General features: G+C 33.9%; 1 protein-coding gene across 1 annotated transcript in view; it reads right to left on the bottom strand.

Annotated features, from left to right (window-relative positions):
* Positions 1–16,929, bottom strand: part of AP3B1 (adaptor related protein complex 3 subunit beta 1) — a 227,970-nt gene that overhangs the window by 152,935 nt on the left and 58,106 nt on the right. Inside the window, exon 7 of the mRNA XM_061158118.1 lies at positions 7,283–7,465. Within this exon, the coding sequence (XP_061014101.1) occupies positions 7,283–7,465 (183 nt within the window). The remainder of the gene's footprint in view (positions 1–7,282; positions 7,466–16,929) is intronic.

Genomic DNA, 16,929 nt, shown 5'->3' with positions numbered 1-16,929 from the left:
GGTGAGGTAAGCTCATGAGGGAGGTTCGTAGTGGAAGTAAGTGGTAAGGAGAAGGCGGGAAAGTAAACAGTAAACCTGGCACTCTCTGAAAGAACTAACACTCTGGGGCAACACTGTCCAGTAGAAACTTCTGTGATAAAGGAAACATTTTATACTACACTACGGAATACAGTACGCACCAGCCTCACATGACTACTGAACACTTTATGTGAGGCCAGTGCAACTGAGGACGTGATTTTCAATTTCAGTCAAACAGCCACATATAGCTAGTTGTGACTCTACTGGACAGCACAATTCTTGGGTTAAACAATAAATAAACAAGAACAACTTACAAGTCAAGAGCATTTCTTCAAAGGAATATACTAGGTGGTATCAATGATAGTATAAGTCATTTAAGAAAGTTCTAAAGTAAGTACTCAAGTTTCCTAAAAATGACATTAATCTCTGTCGAGACTGAATTTACTATCTCACAAGTTATTCCTTTCCAAAAATGCCCTAAGGCTACGAAAACAAAAAAGAATAAGGCAAATCCTTTATGCTAGAGTAATAAACACACAGTAAAATAACCCACAATCAGACTGAAGCTGAGAGGAAGAAACAAATGGTCTTTGGATATGGTGGGACAGAATGAAGAAGCCACACTACACCAGAATGAACAAAATGTCTGTACCAGCACTTCCCAAGTAGCTGCAACAGGAAAAGAGCATAATTACTGTGTAATACATTCATGGCACAAAAGGAAAAAAGTGCAAAAGACAAATTATTCTGTAAAAAAATTCTCCATATATCAAAAGGAATTCTCTAGCAAGTTAGTAAGAATGTGAACTCAAAAAAAACAAAAAAAACCCTCACATATTCAAATCACAGAATAAAGGAAAGAGTGAAACCTGAGTAAACTTAAAAATGAAAGCAATATCATTACCAAATTAAGTAAAAATTATAAGTAACAGACTTTCAGGTCACTGAAAATCAAATTACTAACACGCACACAAAAGACTGGAGATATATGAATGCAATAAGAAGGCAAACATTAAAGCAATTATTTAAAGAGGTGACAGACACAGCAGACAAAAGATTATAAAATAGAAAAATCTGTATTCCTCAAGCATATAATTCACATGGAGTAGGAAAAGAAGTTTGACAATCAAATTAAAAAACTGAAACATAAAAAGACAATTCCCTAAAATATAGGAAGTGAATATACAGAACATACAGAATGATCCACACCGAAGATGCAACCTTGCTAATCCTCTAAATATTTTAAGAAAAAATAAACAAGCAAAAACCCATCTTTTTGAGGATTCAGGCAAACAAAAACAATCGAGTTACCTGCAGAAAAATCTGTGACTACAGAGCTCTCAGAACGTGTGACCCAACAGTATTACATCTGGCTGAGAAGTCAAGTGTAAAAGTAGCAAGACATTTCAAACATAGAAGACCTAAGAGAAGACTGACCCAAGAGTCCAGTCAAAATATCAAGCACAATATTGTGACAGCAATACTGCAAAATCCTGAAATTTTCTCTCTCATCTACCCATTCTTAAGAAGGTACTGGAGGATGTGCTCCATTCAGGAAGACCAAAAAAGAAGAGAGTACAGACAGGAAGGCCTAAGAAATAAAGGATTTAACACAGAAGAGAGAAGAAATTAAGTTCCAGAACAACAGCTGTGTAGCAAGCCCAGAAAGCAATCAGATTAGAACAGGAGGGTACAGAGCCTCCAGGACAACGTCTCCTGGAAGAGTATGAAGTTATTGGGACCTGGATATACGACCACGGTACTGACTAGCATGTGTTCAGCTATACGTAACAGAAATACTAAGTTACCCATATGGAAAACTTTTTTTCAAAGTTCCAGAGTGTGGCTTCATCTTCATGCCTGCCAAATGGTGCTGTACCTGTAATCATCGTACATACATTCCAAGAAGAAACAATGAACAAAAGGCAAAGGGCAAAATAAATGCCTCAAGGAAGTCTGCCAGGGAAACAATGGCTTTCCTAGAATCTCAGCCAGAATATCTCCACAACTATTTCAATTTCTACAACTGGTTCATACAGCCATTTCTTGACTCCAACGGAGTATGAGGAAGTTGGTTATTTTTAACCGAATATGTTGCTACTCTGAACAAAAATCAGGATTCTTTTATTTAAAAAGTGAAGCTGGAGACTTGATATTTGGTAGGCAACTAGCAGAATCTCAACAACTGCATATGAAATAATATTTGGAGACAATTTAATTTTCTGATGGAGAATGTGGTGTGCTTTGTAATAGGGACATGATAAACTAGGCAATTTCAATTCCAAAGAAGGGAGTGCCAAAGAACATTCAAACTACCAGAAATTGTGCTCATTTTGCATGCTAGCACCATATATATATATAGTGTGTTTTTTATATATATATATATACACACACACACACATATGTATTATATGTAAAGATATATTATAGATATTATGTGTGTATACACATATATTATGTGTATATACATATGTGTACACACGTGTATATACATAAATATATATACATATATGTATATATACATACACATATGTATATACACATAATATCTATAATATATCTTTACATATAATATATATATCTAGTGCTATATAACACCATATAGATATAGATATAGTAGTTAGAAATGGAGAAAGTTAAATGCACACAAATATGAAAAGGCTTAAAAGAATTTGAAGTAGCTGATCCAGGCATGGGAAAAAGTGGGATAGGAAAATGTTTCTTATAAACCTTGCAGTATTCTTTTAACCATACACATGTTACTTGAATAAAATTTTAAATGTTTCTTTAGAAAAGAAACTATGTAAGTTTAAAAAACCCAAACAAAAATAAACTATAAACAACAACAACAAAAAAATAATCTTTAAGATAAATGCTCCATAACCAATGAAGGGAGCAGAGACAGAGACCTCATTTTAATATTAGCACGTGGTCCATAGTTTCCCATTAAATTGCACACTGAACCTTTCCTTCCTCAATAGTTGTCTGAAAGAGTGAGCAAAAAACTTTTAAATGTGCATTGTAAAGCATGGATTCTACCCCAAGTCTTCAAGCTTTTGTTTTTTAAAAAATCCACAGGATACCAAGTAAGATTCAAAAACAGCCCACTAGTAAGACAAAATACAAAATTTATTTTACAAAGAAAATTAACCTGTAAAGAAAGTTTAAAACATAATCTCTAACACTCAGGTCCTCTAAAACAGGACCTAGATGTGGAGTTTTGAATCTTTTCCCCACATACCTTTACACTTGCAGAAAATTGCTAATCAAGAAGTATGTACATGAACTTTGTGTTCTGATGAGTTCTTATTTTATAGCTACCCTTGAAAAATGTAAGAAACTTATCTTAAAAATACTTTAAACAAAACTGTAAACTTGGAACTTTCTTACACCTATATAAGGTTTTACAATTGAAGTACAGATAAAATGGGGTGAAGAAAAGTAAAATTATCACTTTGAATTTCAAAATGGAATATGCATTTCCACCAGAATTTATTATCTGGAATCATATACTAAAAAGTAACTGTGAACAACAGAATTTTAAGTTCTAAACTAGTGAAGTAAAATATTTTGATAATTATTGCAAAGCCATCATCATCTCCTAGAGAAAGTTCAACTTTAAATTCATAAAATTAAAGACATTCCTATCAGGCCCAGTGACATGAGTTCCACTTCAGTCTATAACTGAACATTATTAAATCCCTCTTAAAATTTACTTGGTGCTTTATAACATTTATTTTAAAAAATCTATTACTTCTACAAAAGCAACTTTAGTCTTAAGAGACTTAAATCATTTATACTTCCAGTATTCTCCTACAATAAGCTTGAACGATACAAAGAAAACATTTAAGTAATTTTATATCCTTGACAATTATACAAAGTTGACCTAGAATAAAAAAAAAAAAAGCAGCCACTTGGACTGCAAGAGTAAAGTAAATTTAAGAAAATAAAAATGCAAATATGCATTTTAGGAGTCCCTTGAATTTATTAACCTAAAAGGTTTAATTTCCATTTTCCTGCATCAGCTGTATTTATAAAATGTCGTGCCCTATAAATATGCTGTTATTTTCTATAGTCAAGCACCCTCTTAACAAATCTTCTCATTAATATGTAAATTTAAAGTCAATCGGTCTTCTCCCTGACAGCCCCATGAATTCCTAGTGCACTGTATAATCGGCTTTGACTTGGCATCCACTATTTATCATCAAAGATGTCAGTTAGAAAAATTATGGAAAATGCACTGCAATTGATATGACTGCAATCTACTTTGTCAACACTTAATTGTTCCGCAAATCATACATTTACATATAAACAGCCTAAATACTGATCTATAATGATGCAAATAAACTAAATTAAAAATCGCTTCTGCCCCTGAAGAAGCTTGTTTGTATATGATGTGTTCATTTAAGGACTTACTGACAAAGCATGTACATTAGTCCATCTCAGAAAGTACTTTTAATTTTCAATTCCTTTAAAAAAAATAATTTTTTTTTTGCTACCCTTGAAGCATATGAACATAAACAAATAAAGAATTCAATGAGAAACATAATTTTTCTCTTTGAAAAGCAAATTTAATCATGGCCGTTAGCTAATTGTAATGTTTGCACACTAAGGATTGGGGAGGAGGCTTCAAAATTAGCTTTGACTAGAATAGGGCTTCCCTGGTGGCTTAGACAGTAAAGAATCCGCCTCCAATTCAGGAGACCTGGATTCGATCCCTCAGTCAGGAAGATCCCCTGGAGAACGAACGGCAACCGACTTCAGAGTTCTGGCCTGGAGAATTCTATGGACAGAGGAGCCTGGTGGGTTACAGTTCATGGACTTTCAAACAGTCAGAAACTTATTAAAGTGAGCAAAAAATATATATTTTAATTTAAAAGTCATGAGCAAATATATATAAAGGAATGAACTATGAGAAGACTGATTTTTATTTCACCATGTGCCCAATTGCTTCTATAATTTTAAAAAATACATATGATTATAGTTAGCTACACCCTTCCAAATGTTCTGTTTAAGTGGTTTTCTTTCTTTCCATATCTTAAGCCAAGGAGCCTTTCTCAAAGGAAATCATACACATAGCTGCCTGTGAAAGGCAAGCAAAGGTGAAGCTGCTCCACTCGGAATGATGGCAAGATTCCCAGGAGTAGCACTGCCCACCCTCCCAGACGAACCCCATGGTTGCTCCCGAAGCAGTGCTAGCTTCCTGAGGACAGAGCTGCATGGCTGGCAACTATAGAATCTGTCTTCTAACCTACTGAATTTAGAATAACGCCAACGTCAGACTGCAAAGAAGTGGCAAGGAAATGAGGTAGTCCAATTCCAGTGCACCCATAACAACGATCAGACTTCTTCATCTCATGTTTGTAAAAATTAATGTTCACAGAGTTACACATGAAAAGACAGAGAATGCACTACAGTATCAATTTTTAAAATAATCTGTCAAAAGAGTAAATATATATGGCAGTGTAGATTTTAACTGTTGGGCTTTGTAAATAGCTTTAACAACTAATTTTACCTAAAATAAAATAAAATAAAATTCAAGGAATAGAGACAGAGACAATTACAAAAACAGATATTTGAAAACCTATTTTTAGAAGGTAAGAAAAATACATTTTTTTAAACTCTAGATTCTACATAATGATAAAGCATGGATCACTTGCATACAGTTACTGAAAATGATTTGATGATGACAGGAAAGTAAAATTTTAAAAATTTAAATAGTGACAATATCTAGATAAGGTGAAACAACCTATAATCTTATACAACAGGAAAAAAAATATGAATAGCATTCTGGAAAGTGACTGGCTGAAATCAGACAGACAGCTGTAGCTATCAGCCACAAAAAATTTCTCTTCCAAGTTACCACTGACAGGAAAGGGTCAAGACACTTGCTGCAGGGACATGTTGCTTAATCCAGCAAAACTGCCTTCAAAATTTTAGTTTGTTCAAAGCTAAAATTTCATCAATCTAAGAGCTCTATGTGGCATTAGATGTTTACATATGAATAGTTTAAAATCTCCTTTGAATTTTACGTAGAATAACCCAATCACCTTTTAAATATCAAAATTAAGATGAAGTCAATATTACAAGTAGCCTTTTGGTTAAAGATATATTTTTTTAAATTTTAAATACTTTTTTAACATACTTAGTAAATGTTTTAAATGTTTTAAATATTTTAAATACTTAGTAAATGCAGAAAACATTGATAAATATTTTAAACATTTAAACTTCTTAAATATCTGAAAGCTGGATACATCACCTGAAGCAAGAATTATAAACATTTTTCCCTTTTACATGTCTTTCTCTCACTGTAATATTATTTCTAATTAACAAAAGCAATTAGTACTGAACATTCGATCAAAGCCTATTCATAAGCTTGTATAAAAACCACTAGGACATAATTTGGTGGTATTTGGTCTTTTACTTTCCATTCTGTTTTTAAAATCTATAATACTGCTTTTTATTTTTTTAAATCTATAATACTGCTTTTTAAAAAGACAGAGAAATATCATTAAGTACAGAATGAATGCAAGTGCTATTTTATAATATTTAGTGATTTCTTTAAACAACGTTTACCCTTAAATCTTACATATACACTTAGAGATCTCCACTGCAAACTATGTAACAAGGCTTTCTAACTTGTTCATGTAATGAAAAAAGTAAGGTATGCTGCTAAAGTTCATCAGCACAAAGGAAACAACTTCACTGTAAGGTATATGTAATTATTAACTTTACTAACGTTCTACCAGCTTAAGTGAAAAAAAGTAAAACGAACATTCTAGAAACATAAAACTAGGAAAAAGTAGTTGAGTTCAAAAACGATTTACCTGTAAAGGTGCAAAATCATCTTTGGTATAAATTCACATATGTTAGAACCACACTATCTACTTTTACAAGTGAGTACCTGGAACAGTTGGGAATCAAAGGTGTGAAACTAACGAATAACCAAAAAAATCCATGATTTAGCAATGTCACTGCCAACACTTTATCGAGCTGCTGTTCTCAACAAGGGCCTCTTGCCAGGCCTCATGCCAAAAGTTTATTCACTATGCCATTAAACATGCATCAATCAGTGCCAAAACAATGAACAATTATCCATGCATTTATACTGGTTTTCTGCTTTCCAAAAGAACGTGAAAAAAATTAGTCCTCCTTAAACATGCAGATTTTTATATTTTCCTACTCTTACATCTTTGCACACATTTTAGAAACCTCATCCATTTTCTCAGTATACTGTGTAAGTATAAGATTATTCAACACTTACCTCTTTCCAAGGACTGACAAACTGTGTACGAGCATATCGAGTTAGCATGTGGATTATGACAACCTGTCCCCATTCTTCTACATCAACTAGTAAATTACATAGTTTGCGGTAATTCTTGTGAATGAGATCTATTCTATCCGGGCAAACTTCTTCAAAAGCCATGACAACACTGCCAGCCACCAGCTAGAAAAGAAAGAAATAGTAACTCATTAAAAAACGTTTTCCTCCCATCAAAGATTCTACTCGGGCATTACAGAGATGCAATCAGTGTTATGGCAATCAGTATTTAAAGTGTTCGGTCATTTGACTAATAAAATATTCATGTTTGAATAACAAACAAATTTTGAAGAGTCACTGCCTGAAAGAATAATATTGATAGCTGAAACAAATCTGAAAAGCTAACACTTAGAATCAGAAGTATTAATATTAGAAATTATATTTCTTATTTCATCAGGTTAAATTTCAATGTACTGCTCATACATGGATTAGACATATTAATTATGGGCAGTTTTCATTTTTAAACCTTACCAAAACTCTAAAGATTCATTACTCAGTACAATAACAAAGACCATATCATGTCAGTTTAAAATGAGAATGACAATTTCACCATGTTGTTCAGTTACTAAGTCATGTCTGACTCTTTCCAACCCCATGGACTGCATGCAGCATGCCGGGCTTCCCTGTCCTTCACTGTCTCCCGGAGTTTGCTCAGATTCATGTCCATTAAGTCAGAGCTGCTATCTACAATGAATCTATCTTAAAATGTATGTTCAACTCATAAATGTCTTTAGAACAGAAACACTTTCAAATCTTACACATTTTAACCAACCTGTTAATTTCTATCAACATAATTTATTTCCAAGAAAATACTGGCTACAATTTTAAAACATTATTATTATTTATATAATAATGTATTTAAGTTGAAATAAGATAGCACCAATAAAAGGAAGCTTTTCTCCAAGACCAGTTAATGAAACATAAATGCTGTTTTGGAATTGTCATGTTCTTGCAAAGTGATGAAATTAAGATTTCTTTAGTATAAAGATACAAGCTAAGCAGAATATATAATAGACAAATACTTCTATATATGTACCACTAATATGTCTAGAGTTAGCCAACAATATAATATGGTTTTGAAAAAATAAATTAATATCATATTCTTTCTGAACACTAGGGATCTTCACTTTAGTACCTAAAATTTCCCGAATGTCTTAAAATAAGCAATTAAATAGAAATAAAACTTACTGAAATGGTACTTTTTGAAAAATATTAGATACAGTGATATTCATATTTTTATTGTTTGTCCCTCTACTTGGCTGACATTTAGTTTATTAATATGCAACCAACAATACAATTGAAAGAAAACAGCTCAGAATATAGACTTGCTATTATGCTAAACAAGTTTCCAGTCCTGTGGGGATTTTATGAATTACCAATCAGTATAAACGTGAAGCTGCATTTATTGACTCCAGCCCTGCCCAAGTACTGGTGCCTGCTGGTCCCAGCATGTATGCACCTCAATCGAAAAAGCAAAGAATTGATTATTTGTGTGAACTAAATAAAAATGCATTATACGTATAATTTTCTATTTGCTACTGATATGGGAAGGAAGTTATGTTTGTGTTTTCAACTCCACATTTTTGTCGTCTGTACAAATCACTCTTCAGCAATAATATTTCTAAAAGATGAGAACTATTATCATTTAAAAATCTCTCAATACAACTAAGTTTATGACATCAAACTACAAAATAACATGGTATTTGTGAAACATTTATATTTACATATATTTTATATATGTCAATCATATTAATTAAGCTATATTTTTTTAACTGGTTAGGGTGCTAAAGTACAAAAATGAGTAATATCACTTAGAATAAAGTAATATATGAAACCGAAATGGGATTTCAACAGTTTGAATTTAAGGACTACTATGTAAAATCAAGTTATTTTGGCTAAACCTAGAGATTATTTTTTTCAATTATGTTTAGACACCAAACAATTAAATGGAAAATCAGCTCCCACACAGTACTAAATTTATCAAAACAAGACCTACAGGTATAAAATAGTTCTAAAGAATTAACAAACTTGAAAATTGAAAAAAAAATTGTTTAAGTTCAGGTAAAGTTTATGGAAACACAAAAGTAACTAGGAAAAATATTAAAAACTCATCTTTTTTCTGATGATTTTAGATATTTCATTCATCATATGGTTTTAACAGTTGACCCCAGCCTAAACACTGCCAGAAGAATTGATAATTCTGGTATAGTAAATGTTCAATATTCTATAAAAACTTACAGAATTAAAATAAAATGATCTACTGAGATTTAAAAACCAAAAATATTGGTTTCCCAAAAACAGACAGTTAATTTCCATCTCACTGTGTCAATAGTAGCTTTTTATATAAGGGGAAAAATAAATCACTCCAACGAAACTAGCAATGAGCTCATCAAATTCAAATGCAGTTTTCCATTTATGTATTTTTTATATTAAAGCAATAAACATGGTTCATTTATCTTCCCTTGGTTGCCACGTTTTTCTGTGCTGTTGCTATGAACTTCAGCCATTAGCTGTGCTCCAAGGTAAACTACATGAACCATCAACAAAAGTGACACTCCATCTATGGAGTTCATATTTTCTCCAGATTATCTATGCTAGTTGACAAGCTGGTAATGAAAAAAATCACACTAAGCAAATGGTTCCTCTAATAACAATAAATTTTCTATAAAATTATGAAGGGTACAAAACGTTTCCTTGCATCTATTTTGTCATGAATTCTAATTAACGCTGGAAAAACCTGAGAGTGCTGGGTCATCACAAGAAGTGCATCAAGGTTTGATTGATAATATGGTATAAGTTGGCCAGTGCTGCCAAGATTTTCTTCTCTTAAATTAATGGCCATCCAACCTGCCCTAATCATACAGCCCAAATGATATTCCCCTTCTTATTTCAATTTTCTTGAGGCATGGAAAATGGGAAAGATCAGTCATTTATCTTCTAATAGCTGGATAATAGATCTATCACAATAAAACATGTGCACAAACTCAGAGGTGTGTTTTTGCCCACAACAGTGAAGCTTTTACCAACATTAAATCAATAACTTATAAAATGGTGTCTTACCCCCACAGCTTAGCTATGAACTACCAATATATTCATTAAACATCATTTTGTAGCTAAATTAAGGAGAAGAAACTTTGTCACCAAAAAAATATAAATAAACAACTCAAATTTTCAGTAGGCACTGATCTAATTTGTTTTCCTAAGAAGCCATTTTCTATTAGAAAGTTAAATGCTACAAAAGGATTTCTTTAAAATTAACCTGAAAGGAAAAGGAAATAAATACCACTTTGCTTTTGAGGTGTTCTAAATAAAAGAAAGAAGGTTCACTACAAAGCTTAAATTGCTCAATAAATATAAATTTCTACATTTTAAAGAAAAATGAGAAAGTGTTATAAATTTTTAAAAGGAATTTACACATCCGAACATTTGGTAAGGTTTTCAGTAAAGAAAAGAAGTGTTCAGGATATGTTAAATAGAGAAAATACGATGAAACTGGTAAATCTAGGAAAATACAATAAAGAAATTATATTAAAAAATATAACAGTTGACTGTATGATCAAGTATAAATAAAAATGTTCCCTTAACTGCACTGACATGGTAAGCTCTTATTAACATCTTTTAAAATTTACAGACACAGACCCCATGGACTTAGCCTACCGGGCTCCTCCGTCCATAGGATTTTCCAGGCAAGGGTACTGGAGTGGGTTGCCATTTCCTTCTCCAGGGGATCTTCCTGACCCAGGGATCAAACCTGGGTCTTCTGTGTTGCAGGCAGACACTTTACCATCTGAGCAACCAGGGAAGCCCAACAGATACCTTTAGACAATAGTTATCTAAGTAATTCTAAATGTTTTTTTGGGGAAAGGACTTTTCATATGACAAATACATGTATTTCTCTAGTAAAAGGGAAAAACAATTCTATTTTAATAGGCTTTTTATTTCTACCTTTTCTTAAAATCAGAATGACACAACTAATTTTGAAAAAATCAATTTCAAGAAAATCTTCCTTTAGACTAAAAGAAGCAACAGAAGGTAGATCTCAAAATCAACAGAAATTAAATAAAGTTCTTAAACATATTAACACCTTTCAAAATTATATTTATCAGCAGCAACAGCAATGTCATCATCATTATCATCATGATCCCAAACAGCTCCTGCTGACAGCAAATAAACTCCTTTTAAAATGTGGAAATAAAATAAATTTGGATCATTTAATGAGGAAATTTTAAACAAAAATGATTTAGGTTTTTTATTTTAAATATTAATGCTAACACTATTAACTAGTGGGGAATAAATATAGCTATATCACTTCAATATATTCTATCTGGCAAGAAAAAGTAATAATAAAGATAAGATCCATAAATATCTATATAGATATCATAACGTTTTCAATCTTTTTACATCAAATTATAAGCATACAAATGAAAAAATAATCAGAAAACATTCACAAAATATAAATACTTAAATACTGGGGAGACAACTTAAATACTGGATAGAAAGTTAATGCTACCTGGGGAAATGTGAATCTCTCAATGCAAAGTCAGAGAAAGCAAAAAGATTAAAATCAAAGCTCTAAACAACACTAAAATACTTTGCAATGTCCAAACTTTAATTACATGTGAGTAGAAAATAAGTTCTAAAATCAGAGGTATCTGTCACGTATGCACCACACACCTTACAAAGATCTACGATAGTATGAAGCACCTGCCCAGAAGAGAAGCAGGCGAGAGTCAGACATGGGCGTAAGAGAAAACTGAAAGCAACAGCGGAGAGAAAGAGAGGCGCCTACATGTGAACACACTACAGAAAGATTCCTGGTAGCTCAGAGCAGAAGATGAAAATCAAAACAATTGATGAAAATTATCCACAAAAAAAATCCATGATGAAGCAAACAAACAGCTGTCACACAACACTTCAAAATGAATTAACTTGCCAGAAAGAAGCATTTCAAGATCACATAAATGAAGTGAAACTGAAAATCATAAAACAGAAATGAACAAAAGACAACAGGAAGAAACAGAAGTTGATTGAAACCAGAAAAGAAATAACCAGACATCTTGATTAAACTGCAAAATGCCCCTGGCAGAAAATAGCTGAATAAAAATTTAGGAAGGGGCATTTAAGAAAAGTACAAAAAGAACCAAGAGAAAGAAAGCGAGATAAAGAAGTAAAGGCAGCAAAGAAGATCCAACTTAGAGAAAACTGAAATCTCTGAAGAAAATAAGAGTTGAACAGAATTAATATTTAAAACTTAATCTTAACAACCACAACACTACTTTGCCAGAAATAACATAAACTCTAAATCTATATTGTAACAAGCCTCACTGGGTACCAGGAAAAAACTGACCTTGACATACCAGACAAAACTAAAAGAGAAAATGCTCAGTCAGCATCTCGCTTAATACACACACATTACAGGGATTTCCTTTAAACTGAAACAAGGCAAGGATGCTCAGCATCACCACCACTACTGAACCCTGTACTAAAGTTATTTGCCAATATAATTAATTATGACAAGAAAAATTAGAGTCACAGGTATCAGAAAAGAGAAAGTAAAGTCATCTCTATTTGCAAACGATATGATTTATTTTCTGGAATGAAACAATGACGGTTGAAAGATAAAACTAAATCAAACAATAAAAGAAGTCAGCAAAGAAGCAAAATATAAAATCACCATACAGAAGATCAATAGCTTTCTTCTATACCAATATAACAAGTTCAACCATACAATGTTAATGCAATTTCGATTTATAACAGCATTCAAAGAAGTAAGGCTAATGATAAACATGATTCTAAACCAACATTTAACTCAATTAGTAGTCCCCATCTCACTACTCTTAACAGAGTACACTCCAGCAATTCTGAAACAATACTTTATCTACATTCCAGGACTGAGAAGTGAATGTGTAGTGGATAATGTAAGTCACATTTCTTAATGTTGGAAAAGGAAGTTACAAATATTGACATGAAAAGGTAGGACACTGGAAAACTGTGTGCTTCTGCTCTGGAATTAGAGAATTCAGGATAAACTACTCCTGTTTCATATGGATAGAAAATAGACATAGGTTCTTTTCTAATTTTTTAAGAATAAACATATCCTATATATACTTTAGGACAGGTAGTACCTCACAAATGACAAGACCGTCAAAGCTCCCAAAGGACCTATCTACCTATGAACAGAACATGACACACACCATTTGGGAAGTAAAACACTGAAAATAATAGTAAATACCTTAATTACCTTCACCAAGAATATAGCCAATTAATTCTCACAATTATTCAACAAATATTAAATACCTACTATTAACAAGTACAATACTTTTTCTATTGTATTTTGGAAATGAGTGGTCAGAACCCAAGAGCAGACATTATAAATTTACAAAGAAAGTGTATTCTTTATACCCCTTTTTGAGTCGTTTGTTTCTTATTATTCTCCTTTCATGGTGTCAGGCACTGTGCTGAAGATTTTATATACAATAACTTTCTCAACACAAACAAAAACTTTATAGATTGGAAATTATAAGGTCTAAAAATTTGGAAGCTGAAATTTATGAAGGCTTAATACTGAGCTATTGCTCAGTCACTTAAGTGGTGTCCAGCTCTTTTGGGACTTCATGGACTGCAGTCTGCCAGGCTCCTCTATCCATGAGACTGCCCAGGCAACAATACTGCACTGGGTTGTTATTTCTTCTCCAGGGAGAAGGGGATGCTCTCTGCTCCTCTAGGGGAACTTTCCGACCCAGGGATCAAACTGCCTCTCCTGCACTGCAGGTGGGTTCATTACTTCTAAGCCACCAGGGAAGCCCCTAACACATAGCTAATAGGTGGTAAAACTTCAGGCTCAAATACAATTCTGTTTAATTCTAAAGAACGCAGCTGTTACCTGTGACATGCTACATCTTGTTTGAGAAGACATGCACATATTATATACGGAGATTTCATTTCTAGGCCAAGAAACTAATTTCTTTAGCTTATTATGTAGCAGAAATCACGGCAAACTACCTTAAAATAAATGATCTCTTTCTTACAGATCTTAGTATTCTTCACAGTACTTGGCAAACATCTTCAAGACAGAAGAAACTAAATGTTTTTTTATTATTATTGAAATCAAGTTATCCACAATATCAATAATATTGATTTCGTATTTGGGTCTAGAAGGATATAACAAGTATGCCATACAAAAGACAAAAAGGAATCAAATTTATTTTCTCTGTCTTCATTACGCCAACCACTACAGAAGAAATAAAGATTCCTGCTACATTATTGACTAAAAGAAATCTGCTGTCTAGTCTCCAGTACAGTCTCAGGTAAATACAGTATTTCAAAAATACATAGTGAAAAAGATCACTAAAAGAGCTATCATACACATCATATACACTGGATATTAAAAAAAAGTAGTGAAGGGGGAATAACAAACAAAAAAAGACATGAGACACAGAAAAACATAATGGCAGCTATAAATCAACGATATTATAGTAAGAATTAATATCAATGGATTAAACCATCTAATCAAAAAGCATATGTAGTCAGACCAGAGTAAATATCAAGATCCAACTTTATATAGACCTCAGGAGACACACATTAGATTAAAAAATACCAACAGGTTGAGAGTAAAAAGAAGGAAAAAGATATATCACGTAAACAGCAATTGTAAGAAAGTTGTACTTAAACAGGACAAAGTAGAATTTAAAAACTGTTATGAGAGATTGAGACATTTTATAATGCCAAAAGGAAGGTAAAAACAATTATAAGTACACTCTGTTTATTTAACTTATTTGCCAAGTACATCATGAGAAAAGCTGGGCTGGAGGAAGCACAAGTTGGAATCAAGATTGCCGGGAGAAATATCAATAACCTTAGATATGCAGATGACACCACCCTTATGGCAGAAAGTGAAGAAGAACTAAAGAGCCTCTTGATGAAAGTGAAAGAGGAGAGTGAAAAAGTTGGCTTAAAGCTCAACATTCAGAAAACTAAGATCATGGCATCCGGTCCCATCACCTCATGGCAAATAGATGGGGAAACAGTGGAAACAGTGGCTGACTTTATTTTGGGGGGCTCCAAAATCACTGCAGATGGTGATTGCAGCCATGAAATTAAAAGACGCTTACTCCTTGGAAGGAAGGTTATGACTAACCTAGACAGCATGTTAAAAAGCAGAGACATTACTTTGCCAACAAAGGTTCTTATAGTCAAGGCTATAGTTTTTCCAGTGGTCATGTATGGATGTGAGAGTTGGACTGTGAAGAAAGCTGAGTGCTGAAGAATTGATGCTTTTGAACTGTGGTGTTGGAGAAGACTCTTGAGAGTCCCTTGGACTGCAAGGAGATTCAACCAGTCCATCCTAAAGGAGATCAGTCCTGGGTGTTCATTGGAAGGACTGATGCTGAAGCTGAAACTTCAATACTTTGGCCACCTGATGCGAAGAGCTGACTCATTTGAAAAGACCCTGACTCTGGGAAAGATTAGGGGCAGGAGGAGAAGGGGACGACAGAGGATGAGATGGTTGGATGGCATCACCGACTCAATGGACATGGGTTTGGGTGGACTCCAGCAGTTGGTGGTAGACAGGGAGGCTTGGCGTGCTGTGATTCATGGGGATGCAAAGAGTCGGACACGACTGAACGACTGAACTGAACTGATGCACCAAATATCAGAGCTCCCAAATATACAAAGTAAGAGGGACAAAACTGACAGCTCTATAGTTAACAGTAGACTTCAATATTCCACTTTTAATGAGCCACAAGAAGGAAGATCAACAAAGAACAAAAGACTTGAACAATACTATAAACCAATTAGACCCAAAAGACATCTACAGAACACGCCACCCAAAAGCCAGCAGAATATATATTCCTCTCAAATACACACTGAGCATTCTCCAGGACAGACTGTATACTAAGCCATATATTAACAGCTATCGTCTGGCTTCGCTGGTGGCTGAGATGGTAAAGAATCTGCCTGCAATGCAGGAGACTTGGGTTCAATCCCTGGGTCGGGAAGATCCCCTGGAGAAGGTCATGGCAACCCACTCCAGTATTCTTGCCTGGAGAACTCCACGAGCAGAGGAGCCTGGCAGGCTCCAGTCCACGGGGTCACAAAGAGTCAGGCATGACCAAGCGACTGAGCACAATACAAGGCTGCTCCTGCTGCTGCTGCTAAGTCACTTCAGTCATGTCCAACTCTGTGCGACCCCACAGACGGCAGCCCACCAGGCTCCCCCGTCCTTGGGATTCTCCAGGCAAGAACATTGGAGTAGGTTGCCATTTCCTTCTCCAATGCATGAAAGTGAAGTCGCTCAGTCGTGCCCGACTGTTAGCGACGAGGCTAGTGGTTGCTATATTGGCTTCTATAAACAGATATGCATGCACCTGGGTGATATCTTCCTAAAATGAGCTGGAATCCTTTTTTTGAATAGTTTTAAGCCATACAGGTGGGTGTAGAGGACTCCATCAAAGATACCATTACACCAACTCCTCCAGAGGTCTGCTCATAGATCCCATGCATCACCATTATTTCTAGATCTCATTATCATATACATAAAGAATAGGAGTGGAATAGGAAGGAGGAAGAGACATGCACATTCCCCAAAG

This window comes from Dama dama, chromosome 12, assembly GCF_033118175.1.
Source record: "Dama dama isolate Ldn47 chromosome 12, ASM3311817v1, whole genome shotgun sequence".
Taxonomy (NCBI): domain Eukaryota; kingdom Metazoa; phylum Chordata; class Mammalia; order Artiodactyla; family Cervidae; genus Dama; species Dama dama.
Note: the sequence above shows the minus strand (reverse complement) of the source record. Positions and strands in the feature narration are given on the sequence as shown.